Here is a 13,458-nt window from a genome sequence, read left to right on the forward strand (position 1 = left end):
CTGTTTGCTGCAGCAGAGGTCAAGGCCAGGCAGTTCAGCAAAGAGCTTGTCTGGAAATGATGGATGGGAAAGCGCAGGCTTGGAGATGTGCAAGAGTTTCTGGCACAAAGCAGCTTCATTGAGCAGCAATTATTACATGATCTCCATAAATATTTTAACTTCTCAAGCTAAGCAAGGAGGAAATAACTCTTCAGGGTGGAATTAATAAGACTAAACCTCATTAAATCTCACTAGGATAGTCTGACAAATGTTTTAGTAAGACAATGGGAAGGATCCCTTTGTAGCTGGTCTTTTTAATGGTTTGTTTCTGCAGCCCTGAAGAAGACATGTGCTAGAGGAAAACCTGAGGGATTGCTGAAAATACCTCTAAGCATGTGCATTTCTGATTCAGGTCCTGAGAGCAAATCTCACAGCTGAGCTGGCAAATGGCCAGTTAGTTAAGTGGGAGAAATAAAATCCCTGTTGTTTTGATTTTAGATCTATTTGTCTTACTGGCCTGTCAAAAAGCATCAGATCTTCACAAACACCCCAATTTTCTGTGCGCTGGCTGGAATAGCTTTGTACCCAATATCCATCCATCCATCCATCCATCCATCCATCCATCCATCCATCCAATCTGTATGCAGGGAGTTCAACTGATTTAAATGAATGTGGCAATCACCTGTTTGATTTTTCCTAAAGCTGAACCAACATTATAGGCTGTGGTTAGGTAATAAAAAATCTACCATTTAACTACACATCCTCTCACAGCTTCAGCATCACCATCACCTTGCTGTGCACCACCCTCTCCTGAGGATCACTGTGTGGTGCATTTCCCCCAGAAACACTGTTGCTGTGAGCAGGTTTTCTTGTGTCAGACAGAAGTTATTAAATGCTGCTAATTGGATGCTCAAGAAGCTGTCAAGAAACTAATGCTCCCATTCCAAACAAGGCTGAGGAATCAGCTCTGTGATCAGTTCCCCCAAAGGGTTTTTTTCCATCAGCTCATTCTTCTTTCATGATTTAATACAGGAGATAAAGGCGGGGATAAAGGCCCTCTGGTTCTCACAGAGCTGCTCCAGTTGCCATGGAAATAACCCTTGTTAATAGCTTCACCATGAAACAGGGATAATTTGCTTTGGGGAGCTGGGGGTGCTCATGTTGTGCTGCTGCATGGTCAGATAGCCAGCGGTGCTGGGACCACTCCAGTCCCATGAGTGTGGTCATTGCTGATGGAATACAGGGAGCCAGGACACCCATTGCTGTCTCATGGCTCCAAAAATTCAGTAATTCCTCCCAGAGGAGTCCCATGCTGAGAGATGTGAGCACAGAGGGACACATTGTCCAGCAGGGCTTTGCCTGGGCATTGTGCTGTCCCAGCAGGCACTGATGGGTGGGAAAGAGTCTGGGAAAAAGTGGTGCTGTTGAACCTGGGTTTTGGGGAGCCTTTTGTTAACTGCAAATGTTTTCAGCTCTGATGCTGAGTGGTTGGCTTCAGCCAGAGCTGGTGAGGTCAGTGGCCACTGGGTCTGATTGGGGTGGTGTTGAACTGGTTGGAGTGGTGTTGAACCAATGCTGGATTGGTTTGGTCAGTGTTGGACAGTGTGTGCCAGTGTCCCACCTCTGGGACAATGCTGGTGACTGTCAGGAGGTGTAGGAGCAGGGCAGGGCTCAGCAAGGCTGTGCTGGGAAAGGGGCCCTGGATTCTTCATGCAGATCAGTTGTTCTATTAAAATATTTTTAGGTGTTCTTTGTCGTGAAAAATTTTGTATTACCTGGGAGCTTCTGTCAGTCAGACAGACAGAATATTAGCCCTATGAATCATCCCAAACCCCTTTAACTTGAGCACTGGGTTGGCCATACTCTTGTGGACTAGGGCACTGTATAATATGCTGAACTCTCTGAGCAGGGATCTCCAAAGCACAGGGCACACTTTGCAAATACCTGCACCCACTGGCTGCAAGGCAACAGTAAAGTAATTTAAGATCATGCTAAAGTGAGCAACTGTGGGCTTTGGGTAACACCTCTTTACATCATGGTGACATGGCAGGGGACCAGGGAGGGCTGCTGGCCACGTGCTGCACTGGCCAGGGACCCTGGTGCTGCTGCAGGTGCTGCCCTGGCACTCACCGTGCTCCCCGTGTGCCCCTGCAGGTGTACGAGAGTGGCAGCAACGTGGACCAGTTTGTGACGCGCTTCCTGCTGAAGGAGACAGCGAACCAGACCCAGTCCCTGCTGAGCTCTGTGGAGAGTGCTGTGGATGCCATTGATGAGCAAACCAACCCCACCAGGTCTGCAGCACTCCTGCCCTCCTCTGGTGCAGGAGGGAGGAAGGGGAGGAGGAGGATGCTTTTGTGGGGTGAGGGAAATGCAGCAGACATTGTGCAGCAGAAAAGGGGAGCTGGGCCTTTCTCTTTGCCTCCCTTCCCAGCTTCCTGAACTCTGGGGGCTTTTCTCCACTGCTCTGTCCTGCCCTGTCCCTTCCTCTCCTGCAGTCCCCAGGGTCACCCTTAACAAGAGCACTGTGTGTGGGGATACAAACCAGGGGCAGCACCTGGCACCTGGCTGGGCAGCGCTGGGTGCATGGGGCTGCAGCTCTCAGCAAACCACTGCTCTCACCCAGGGCAAGACACAGCCTGAGGTGAGCTGGGGACAGCCCACAGGGACAGATTTCCACGCCGGGGATGCTGCCCCTCCTGCCAGAGCACTCAGCAGGTGTAACCATCCAGAGGGAAAAGGCGCTTGTGCGCTGAGGACAGGCAGTGCTGTCCCCCAGTCTCGTGCGGGGCTGTCCCCATGCCAGCAGCCCAGCACACGCCACTGAGCTTGGGCAGCACAGAGGAGGCCGTCTCAAGATCTCCCGAGTGCTGCCAGGGCTGGGCTGTAAGGAGTTGCCAGCAGCAGAGGCAGAACCGCAGCACAGCCCCCTCGGTGTCAGTGTCACACAGCTCCCCAGAGTGCCACTGTCACCAGCTCTAACCGGGACAAGTTGCCATGGAAACCTGTCTGTTTGTCAGACCAACCCTTCTCCTGCTGTTCCTTCAAACCAGGAGGCCTTGGAATGCTTGCAGGGGGATGTTTCAACTTCCCAAAGCCATGGGCAGGCAGAGGGGCACATGGAGAGTGAAAATCCCAGCTCCCTCCTAAAACAGACTCTGTGGAACACAGCAAGACCTGGGCACCTCTGCCACCATCTCACCAGCTTTTCCAGCAGGAATGCTGTGGGTTTCATCATCTCACATTCCTTTCTTCTCCTTGTTTTTTGGTAATCCTGGTACAAAAAGAAGTAAGAGCTCCTGCAAAACAATGAAGAGGAAACAAACCCAACATCGGGCAGAGCAATTAGAGCCCATGAAAGACTTTGCTGGCTTTTATTTGCTCATGTGTGAGCAAATAAAGATCATAATGGGGAGTATTGTAGTTGTTTTCTCATGAAGATAATAGCTAAAAAGAAAAACAAATCCCACAAAAAAATTATCTCCTGCATCTGCATGAAGACAAAGAGGTGGCCTAAAAATCACAAAAATAAAGGGCTGTAGAACAAAGTGCAAAGGCAGAGGTCCAAGATGGAGACACCTCATTAAATTCTGATTAAAATAAATCTCTGCCTGTTTTTGCCTAATTTCCTGTCTATTGACAGGGGATAATCCAGGACCAGCAGTGTTATAATTGCACAGCCTGTAGCAAAGGGATGCTCCTGCACCCTTTATTGTTGTTCCTGCTTCCTTATCTTGGAGATGTTCTTTGGGACCTGCACACCATGTCCCTGTGTATATGGTGGAGCCCACCCTGGCTGATTTACAAGGTGTCTGGGGAAAGAGAGCCCAGCAATGGTGCTTAGGAGGAGCCAGGTGCCAGGGGAGGGACAGGAGGGCAGGGAGATGCTGGCTGGTGTGGTGCCCATTGGGCACTCAGCATGTTGTCTCCAGCTGGGAGCTGCTTGACTAACAAAGAGGAGCCAGGGCTCCCAGGCACCTCTGTCAGCAGTCAGCTGGCACAGAGCTGCTCCTGCTGGAAGGAAACACTGGAAATCCTTTGAGCTGCTCAGCCACTCCCTCTGGGCACAGGCTTCCTGTTGGTGGAGAAGAAAGGAGAGGGTCATTCTTCCCCAAACCCATTCCCATCTCACTCACATGGATGGCAGCTGCAAGCCCTTGTGAGGATGGCAGATCTCTCATTCTCTCTGGCTTGCAAATAAACAAGGTCCTGGGAGGACCACTGAGGACCTGGTGCTGGAAGGTGATTATGGATGCTCCATCTGTGGAAGTGTTTCAGGACAGTTTTTTGGATCTATGAGCAACCCTCAGGCCAAAGGGGCTTTGTAGACCCAGACAAAGAAAGCGTGCTGGAGGAAATGCTACAGTGGATGTTTCCATTCTTCAGAGAACTGCAGCTGCAGTTTGTTAGTGGGATACTCAGCCTCTGCTCATGGGCAAGCATTCAGGCATGGGCAGCCTGGGTGGCAGCAGCTTTTCCTGTCTGAAAGCCACCAAAGCCACTGGACTGCAAAACCAGCCCAGTAAGGTGCAGCTGGCTGGGCACAGGGGCCTGAATGCCCCATGTTGCAGGTGTCTGTCTAGGACAGAAAAAGGCCTTGAAGGCTGCTGGTGGTGCCAGGAGGGCTGTTCTATTCCATAAGCAAAAAAGAAAATGGATGGCTGCTGGAAGCAGCCCACTGACATTCCTTTGTTTCTGACCCCTTCCAAGGGCTCTGGCATCATGGGCAGAGCTGCCAGAAAGGATGCCCCAGTGCTAGCTCATGCCACTCTGTGTGTGCCAGCTCTGCTGTCCTGACACCCTGTGTGCTCTCTGGTTGCAGACACTACCCCAGCAAGGATGGTCACGGCCTGAGTGACACCTGGTATGACAACTCTGTCCCCAGCTACTCTCCCAGCACCTGGATGGTCCCCAGGGAGCAAGGAAAGAGCTTCCAGGCTGGTAAGTGCTGGCTCCTGGAGTGGCTTGGAGCGCTCAGGTCCCAGCAGCAGCACAGGGCTCTCAGGGGATGCCTGCAGGTGCCCCTCACTCCACCAATGTCTCCTGGCTCTGTGCAGGTTCCCCTGACACCAAGGCAGAGGGGCTGGAGGGGCAGATCAACAGGCTGGCCAAGCTGATTGGCAAGCTGGAGGACAAGGTAAGGGCCAGCATTTCCCTGCATGGGGCTGTCCTGCCATCCCAGGGACAATTCAGGGACCTTGCCTCAGCTGTTTTGGGGCAGGGATGAGGATGTGCTGTTGGGAATGTTGGCTGCAATGGGGCAGGGGAAACTTTTGTGAAGGGTCCTGACTGGAGGTGCAAACGGCTCATGTGGAGAAGGGGGCACACTCGTTGCCAATGGTGGGGACAGAAACCCACCAAGGAGGGAGGGACAGCAGCCTCAGGCAATCCACCTCAGGCAATCCAAGCACCTCTGCTGCTTGTTGCCCCTTTCCCAGACCCTGTGGTTTGACCTGCACCAGCGGCTGTCGGACAGCGAGAGCGCGGCCTGCACGGTGAGTGTGCCCACCCACCACCGTGGGTGCTGGGGTGCCCCTGCAGCACAGAGGCACGTTTGGGGTCACTGTGTTCCTGTGGGTCTCACATGCCGTGTTTGGGGGCCCTGCAGTACCTGCTCCTGGTGAGGAACGAGATGACAGTGTCACACAAGCACCTGGGCGAGTTCTGCAGCTCCCTGAAGCAGTACCTGAAGAGCGTGGCCGGGGAGCGGGACTGCTTCCAGTGGGTACCATCAGCAGCTGCCTGTTGGGGGCTGGGGACATGGGGCTTGGCGTGGGATGGAGTGGGGACCAAGCAAAGGACTGAGGCAAAGCAGCCAGGATTTGGGATGCAGTCACACTCAGCCACCAACACTGGGCTGGGGGAGTTTTGCATGGGCTGGAGAGTGCTGGGATGGTGAGGGGGGCTACCCCTACCTGGGCTGCTGGGGCTGAGTCCCCCCTCAATAGCCCACCCAAGAGCACACCTGTGGCTGCAGAGGGGGGAGGGATGCCCCACGCTGGGGGCTCACCCCCTCTCCCTGTTTCTGCCAGTGTCACTGCAGTGAAGCTGCCTGATGGGGTCACCTTCATCATCTACGAGTTCTGGGAGACAGAGGAGGACTGGAAGAGGTAGGGGAGGGGATGAACAAGCCCATTTTGGGAGGCTTGGGTGTGGAGGGTTGTTAGAGCAGCTGAGCCCCAAGCTCTGTCCCCTGTCTGACAGCAGGACAGAGGAGCTGTCTGTCTGTCTGTTCTAGGGCTGTGCCTGTAAACAGGACAGGGGGGTTGGGGTGGGTCTCTACACCTCCCACCTGGGAGTGCCTTTGGATGTGGTGATGAGAGGGGTCAGTGTCCTGAACCAAGGCAGGGTGCTCTGCACAAGGGGAAGTGAACAGGATTGCTGGCACCCTGCCCTGCCAGAGCTGGGTGCTGTGGGGGGCTGGGATGGTGTTTCTGGGGGGGCTGGGTGTCACCCACTCTCTCCCACCTGGGCACAGGCACCTGCAGAGTGCCACCTGCAAGAGCTTCCAGCACGTCAAGGTGGACACGCTCAGCCAGCCTGAGGCCATCTCCAGCGTGGCCGTGCCAGGTAGGAGGGCAGCCACCCCAGGGGGTGAGGGACAGGGACCCCATGGCAGCCAGCACCTCTCCAGTTTTTGGGGAGCAAGGGTGGGCAGGTGGCATGGTGTGAAGGACAGCACGGGCTGAGCTGGCTGGGCTGGGGCAGGGGGGGTTGAGGGTGATGTGGGGCTGGGCAGGTGTGACCCAGTGATGTTCTCCTGCAGCTGCCTGGTGCACCCTGAGCCGAGAGTGACGGTCAGTGCTGGGGGCCTGCCAGCACCTGTCCCCTCTGCGGGGTGGCCGTGCCCGGGGCAGGTGTCAGTGTGACCTGGCTGCAGTGAAGGAAACTCCCATGTGTGTGTTCCCCCACCCCAGAGAGTCCTCCCTCAGCTCCCCACCACCTGGGGCATCTCTCCCTGGTGTGGGTGGTCTCAGGGGAAAGAAGGACTGCCAGGAAGGGGCTGGCAGCGTTTGGGGAGGGGGACATCCCCCAGACATAGGTAGGCAGGGAGGGGGGCAATGGGTGCAGGCGGGCAGGCACTAGGAAGGAGGGATGGGAGTGGGAGGCTGGAGCTCCCCCTGAAAGCAGGGAGTAGGTGAGTCCTGGGAGGAGACTGGGGGGGTGAGGCTGTGCCTGGTGTGTGTGTGCCTGCAGGAATGGGGACCCATGCCCCAGGGGGGAGTCAGGGTGGTGGCAGAGCGGGGCTTCCCTTCTCCCTAGGTGCCCCTTAATCCTTTCCAGCTGTGGGCAGTCCCCAGGGGTTTCCTTTGCATGTGCACAGTTGCAGCTGGTGCCTTGTAGGCGTGAGAGTGGCTGCCTCCCCTCCTTCCTGGGGTCTGTACTTCGTCTGTGTGTCTGTCCATCTGTGCCAACCCCACACCCACCCCGCCGTGCGTGGGAGTCCCTCAGGGTGTGTGGCACAGGACCTTTGCCAATTCCCTCTCCTGTCTTTATTAGCCACTGTACAACGGGGACGGTGATGCCAAATAAAACCGCCATGGGATCCAGTGGTGTGGCTGTGTTGGGGTCTCTGTGTGGGGCAGGACGCTGGGGGGCCCGGTGGGGTCACGGTGGGGCTCTGAGGTCCCTCAGCGCAGCAGCCCCAGCACGGCCAGGGCAGCGCTCTGCCCGCAGACAAAGGCACCGCCGAGCACGGAGAGAACCCCCCAGGCGATGAGAGCAGCCCTGCAGCGACACGAGCAGAGGCTGCCGGGGTAGAGCTGACCTCAGTGACAGGCCACGCTGTACCCCAGCTCCTCTGGCTGCGCAGCTCCCTGCAGGGTCAGCCTCCTCTGCCCTGCTCCTCTGCCCCGCTCCCCGTCGATGGCAGAAGAGCCTGGCAGCCCCCCTGTCCACTGCAATGACACACAAACCTCGGTCAAAAAGCCAGCAGATGTCACCACGCGATCATTCCCAATTCTGCCCGTGCCCAGTGGCCCTGCTGACAGAGCAGAGACCCCCCCCCACCCTGTGCTCGGGCACGGCCACTCCCACAGAGCCCCAGCTCCATCCTGTCACCACACGCTTCCAGCCCTGTCCCCTCCCCGGCCCCAGCCCCAGTTCCTGGAGCCCTGGGTCTGCACCTCCCAGTTCCCTCCTCCCCAGGCACACAGCCCGCCTTGCCCCAGACCAAGCCCCTGCGTGCAGCACTCACCCCAAACCCAGGTGCTGCTCTGCTGCAGGGTCCTCAGCACCGTGCTCCTTCCCAGACTGTCCTGGGCAGGCTGGGACTGTCCCCTCGCGGTCTCCTTCGCCCCAGCTCATGTCGTCCCCTCTCCTCATGATGGGCTCATGCTCTGGCAGGTCTCCCCAAGGGACCTCTCCAAGCTTTGTCACCCATTTGGGTGACCCTGCTGACCTTCTGCCTTGGGCCCCTCCAGCACTTTGGCACCCTTTGGGACACCCTCACCCCTCCCCAGATGTTCATGGGTCCCCAGAGCACCCTCCTGACCAAGACCCCAAGGTTCCAGAGCACTTCCTCCACTCACCACATAACCTCCATCCTCCCTCAAACTCTGCTGCTCCCCCAGGGGCACCACAGACACGCTAAAGCTCACACTGATCCCAAACTCACCAGCACCATGTCAGGTCCCCCTGACATGGGTGCTGCTGTGCCCCAGCCCCTCCAGACAGGAGCGGTGATGGGGACACACCACCCTGGCACAACAGACACCGAACACCTGATGGCTTCCTGTCTTGGGGTGCCCTGCCCCTCTGACCCCCAACCTGCCCCCACCGCATGCCCCAGTGCCACCAAACCCCACAGCTCTTCTGCTCCTAAAGATACTTTGGGTAGGTCCTTGATGCCTGGACACAGCCCTGGTACACAGGGACATTTCCAGGCACAGCCCCAGTAGAGCAGTTCACATCCAAATTCCCCTCCTTGCAGGGTTCCCACCTTGACCACGGTGACCCCCAGGGATCTGCCCTGGCCACAGCCCATGGGATACCACACCGTGTCCCTGTCCCTTCCCTTGCCCCCACCACCGCTGAGCATGCACTCACTTTTTGCGTGGCCCGAGGCTGCGGGTCCCAGTCACGCACACGAGGCACAGCCCTGCTGTCAGTGCAGAAGCTCAGCCCCAACACAGCACCCCTCACTACACTGTCCCCCACAAGCACAACCCTGCACCCCCAAAACAGGGCCAGGACAGGCCACTCTCCCCTGCAGCAATGCCCTTGGCACCAGTGTCTCCCCCCCCACCACTTTCCTCCCTCCCCATGCCTGCTCTTGCCTGGGAAGATGAAGATGAAGAAGGCGCTGATGCCCCCGATGAGCTCGATGACTTTGCCGATGTCGGGGACAAACAGGGCGATGCCCAGCGTGGCAGCCATCCAGGTGACCGTCAGTGCCACCCGGCCCCGCCGCTCGTGTGCCTCAGACACCGCCACGGCCCCGCGCTTCGGGGCTGCCCACAGGTCCTTCACCACAGACCTGGGAGGGAGGATGGCAGGGGCTGACAGCACCCAGGGGAGCTGCACCGGCTCAGGGGACACCCGGCTTGTCACCATCCCCTCACCTGCCCAGCAGCACCACAATGGGGTAAATGGTGACAATGGAGACGCCAAAGAGCAGGCGGGCAACGATGACAAGAGGGTCATTCCCTGGGTAGGACATCAGGACATCGGACGCCACGGCCTCACCGAAGGTCAGGTAGCCATAGAGCCCTGCTGACAGGGAGGTGGGGTGGGCGGCTGTGCAGCGAGCAGGACAGAGGAATTCTGAGGAGGAGGAATGAGCCAAGGGGAGAGGGACCCCCAGGGCAAGGAGGAGTGAAGGGTTTGGTGCTGGGGTTACCAGTGAGGGAGTAGATGAGCAGGCAAATGAGCATGGAGAGCACAGAGACGGTGACCCAGTGGGAGAAGCTCTGGTTGCGCATGCTGCTGTAGATGGCCACACATGCCTCGTGGCACTGCAAGGCAAGGGTGCTGGGGGTGCTGGGGCCCCATGCAGGGACAGCCCCCATCCCCAGCATCCTCTCTCCCACCTATGGGTGCCCTGTCCCGCTCTGCCCCATTCCCAGCACTTGTGTCCTGCCCCACAGCACCTCTGGTGACAGCCACAGGTCCCCTTTCCTGCAACCTGCCCGTCAAGGGACAGCATCCCCATGGTCTGGGATGCCATGGCGGGCTGCCAGCACTGTCCTGGCAGCTGCAGCCAGAGGGGCCAGGGTGACCTACCTGGAAGCCAAAGCAGATGGTGGGAATGACACTGAAGATGGAGGTCCAGGACGAGGACCTGTGGCATGTGGAGAGGAAGCACAGAACAAAAGGCATGAGGCTCTCATAGAGAAGAAACCTTCATGCCATAAACTGTGCAGCCTGGATGGCACTACAGGAATCTCTTTCCCAGTGATTCTGGGAGAAAGGGGTATTGCTGTGGTGAAAGCTGGGGCTGGGAGCTACCACCCACTGTGAGTTGTCCCCAGCTCACCCCCACCACACATAGGGCCCAGTGTCACCCCTGCCCCACCTCCAGCCCTGCCCTCTTGTCACTGCTCAGGCCATTGAGTTCAGGGCAGGAGGGATATGGGGCTGACCCTCCTACCTGGAGGGCTGGGGCAGCTCAGTCAAATGCAGGCTCTCTGCCGGCAGGTAGTATTTCAGGATGACAACCAGAGTGAGGTAGCAGGCAGCCAGTGTGCCCAGGATGCTGTCAGGGCATGGGAGAGCATCAGGACACAGCGAGGAGAAAGGGAGGAGAGGAGCCCCTCAGGTTCCTGGGAGGAGGTAACATGGGGTACAGGGTGCCTGGGGATGGGCCACCACAGGGATAGCCCAGGTGGTACCTGGAGTACTTCTGGAAGCCGATCTCCCTGGGGACAGAGAGTGGGAAGATGACGAGGACACAGAGAGCTGAGAGGGTGAAGCGCTGGTCCACGTACCAGGGGGGCAGCTGAGGGGCCCCACTCAGTGTCCCGTTGGGGTACAGGGAGTCACACACTGTGGGGGGCAGGGGGGGGTCAGCTGCACCCTGAAAGATGGCCCAAGGAGGTCGGGAGCATCACACCATGGCAGAACCAGGGAGCCCCGTGTCTTTAGAATTTCCAGGAAAACCATGGGGGTGACCCCAGCCCACGTGGGAGCACCTTCCCCTCACTCCCCAAGCAAGCCCCAAACACAGTGAAGGGAAACAACTCACGTTTCTCCAGCTGGTCACCCACCACCCTGAGGAGTGCCACGGAGATCATGAAGAGGTTGAGGAGGAAGCAGACCTCGCAGAGCTTCCCCACGGCCGCCCCGCACACGGCCCGCACCACGCCCTGGTAGGTGGGCTGGGCGCTGAGGGCCGCGGCATAGCCCAGCACGGCCAGCCCGCTCACCAGGAACACCAGCGAGCCCTGCGGGGACAGAGCCAGCAAGAAGCGCCCTGCCGACCCTCCATCATCCCCAGAGCAGGACAGGACACAGCAGGCCCACGGCCAGATCACCTTGTGGGCCTGGGTAACAAAGGTCAGCAAAAGGATGGAGACACAGCCTTACGTGGTACTTCGGGTTTAGATTTGGGGTTTTGGGGCACGTACGGGAGCAGACACCCATTTACTTTGAATTGAGCTACAAGCCAGCTACAAGTGTGGCTTCAGCTGCAAAGAGCATCCCTCGGGTGGCACCGCAACACCGACCTAAGGATGTGGCGGGGGTCGGGACGGGGCTGCCGCACGGAGAGGGTGCCCGCAGCTCCCCGAGCACCAGAGCAGGTGCGTCCCCTCCCTCCGCTCCCTCCTCGGACCGGCACCCCTCGGCTCCCTCTGGGGCTGCCGCAGCCCCTCGCCCTCGAGTCCCTCTTACCAGCTCCACCAGGAGGGCGGGAACGGCCCCGCCGGCCCTGCCGAAGGCCCAGGGGAAGCTCAGCAGCCCCGCGCCCAGCGCAGACTTGAGCAGGATGAAGACGGCGCCGGCGGAGGAGAGCCCGGGCGAAGAGAGCCCGGCGGAGCCCCCCGCCGCCGGCAGCAGGGGCCGGCTCTCGCCCGCCGCCCGCTCCATCGCGGCAGGGCTGTGGCCTGAGCGCGGCCCCTCCGCAGGGCCCCGCGGGGGCGGCGCGGGCAGCGCGGGGCTGCGCGGACCCCCCGCCCCCGCGGGGCTGGGGAGGGGGCGCCGGGGGCCGGGCGGGAGGCGGCCGGGGGAGGCCCTGGCAGGAGCTCACCCGCGGACAGCCCCGTCCCCCTCACAGCCCCGCGCCGCAGCCCGGCCCTCAGAGCGCTCCGACGGAGCACAGCCGCCCGGGGCTCGTGCTCTCACTGTCCCCGAAATTATCAGCACAGAGCTGGGCGGACTGAGGCCACCCTCATCCTGCTCTGTCCACCCAGGCATGAAACTGTCACCAAGGGGCATTAGGGAGTGCCCCGGGAAGGGTGAAGGAAGGCAGCTGCAGCTCACACCCCTCCTAACTCGCTGGGTGCAGGATGAGGCCAGCACCCCTGCGTGTCTCCCAAACAGCTAAAAGCCCACTGGTGCTTTCCTGCACTGGGACACTTTGGAGAGGAGCCATCCCATCCTGCTGCCTGCTGCACACAGGCAAAGGGGATGCCAGGATGACAGGATGGGGTGACTGATGCTGCAGAGGACCTGCACAGAGGAGGCTGCACCCCACAGGAATGAGGAGCCCATTCCCCACATGGGGGACACAGAGCAGCTCTGTGCCACTCCTGCCACTGCTCCAGGGCTCAGCACACAGGCCCTGGCCTTGGCTGACAGCCCCTAATGCATTTTTGATTTCCCAAACATGTGCCCTTCTGATCTTGGTAAGACGGATAAAGAGACTTTAATCAGCTGCTAGGAGGAATTATGGATGGCTAATTGTGCCTGCCACCTCCATTACATCTCTGTCGCCTACAGGGCTTATAAACACCTAGAAGGGCCCTTCCAAGCCTTCATTAGCTGCACACCAAAGGCTTCGGAAATAATTAGCCTCTACGACTTAGAAATTGGCCACTGGGCTGTAAAATACCAGCCACTGGGAAAGGCTCTTAATTCGGACTGGTGCTTTGATACAGCTTGATTCTGGTTTCAAGGCTGTAATGAAGCTCTAATCTCTCATTAGTGCTGTGATGAGGAGCAAGTCTCCTCATTAGCACCGACCTGGGAAGTGGCACCAAAGCTTTCCAGTCTCCCTCTGTAGAAAGAGGTGCAGCTCAAACCAGAGAGGTGCAGCTCATCTCCCACACCAACACAGCAGCCCCAGACAGCTTCTTTGCTCAGTGGCTCTGGGCTCCATCCCTTACAATTTTCTCCCTTTCTCCCATTTATCTGGGTGCTCCAGCCCCTGGGCTGCAAGCCATAACCAGAGGGTCCCTGTGGGTTGGCAGCTTTACCTGCTGCTGGGTCCCCGTGGCAGGTGGAAAAAGGGCTGTTAATGTTTTCCACATTATTCTTTGAAGACTGTAGAAGGTACAAAAATGAAAATGAACAGTCTTTGTTTCATACAAATAAAAACACCGA

At 58.4% G+C, this 13,458-nt stretch overlaps 2 protein-coding genes across 2 annotated transcripts in view; one reads left to right on the top strand and one right to left on the bottom strand.

Annotated features, from left to right (window-relative positions):
• The window catches only part of NECAB2 (N-terminal EF-hand calcium binding protein 2), a 72,130-nt gene extending 65,157 nt beyond the window's left edge, over window positions 1-6,973 (top strand). Inside the window, exons 6-13 of the mRNA XM_054640797.2 lie at window positions 2,134-2,270; window positions 4,799-4,917; window positions 5,034-5,113; window positions 5,415-5,471; window positions 5,585-5,697; window positions 6,009-6,086; window positions 6,455-6,546; window positions 6,743-6,973. Coding sequence (XP_054496772.2) covers window positions 2,134-2,270; window positions 4,799-4,917; window positions 5,034-5,113; window positions 5,415-5,471; window positions 5,585-5,697; window positions 6,009-6,086; window positions 6,455-6,546; window positions 6,743-6,771 — 705 coding nt within the window. The 3' untranslated portion in view covers window positions 6,772-6,973. The remainder of the gene's footprint in view (window positions 1-2,133; window positions 2,271-4,798; window positions 4,918-5,033; window positions 5,114-5,414; window positions 5,472-5,584; window positions 5,698-6,008; window positions 6,087-6,454; window positions 6,547-6,742) is intronic.
• A 443-nt stretch (window positions 6,974-7,416) lies between these two features.
• SLC38A8 (solute carrier family 38 member 8) lies at window positions 7,417-12,026 on the bottom strand. The gene is made up of 10 exons (XM_077185073.1): window positions 11,809-12,026; window positions 11,162-11,360; window positions 10,809-10,962; window positions 10,568-10,672; window positions 10,201-10,258; window positions 9,818-9,932; window positions 9,540-9,687; window positions 9,255-9,454; window positions 9,025-9,076; window positions 7,417-7,704 (listed from the first exon to the last, which is right to left on the bottom strand). The coding sequence occupies exons 1-10, from the start codon at window positions 12,001-12,003 to the stop codon at window positions 7,608-7,610; spliced, it is 1,323 nt and encodes a 440-aa protein (XP_077041188.1). The 5' UTR covers window positions 12,004-12,026; the 3' UTR covers window positions 7,417-7,607.
• Window positions 12,027-13,458: the final 1,432 nt, after the last annotated feature.

Source organism: Agelaius phoeniceus, chromosome 12 (assembly GCF_051311805.1).
Source record: "Agelaius phoeniceus isolate bAgePho1 chromosome 12, bAgePho1.hap1, whole genome shotgun sequence".
NCBI lineage: Eukaryota > Metazoa > Chordata > Aves > Passeriformes > Icteridae > Agelaius > Agelaius phoeniceus.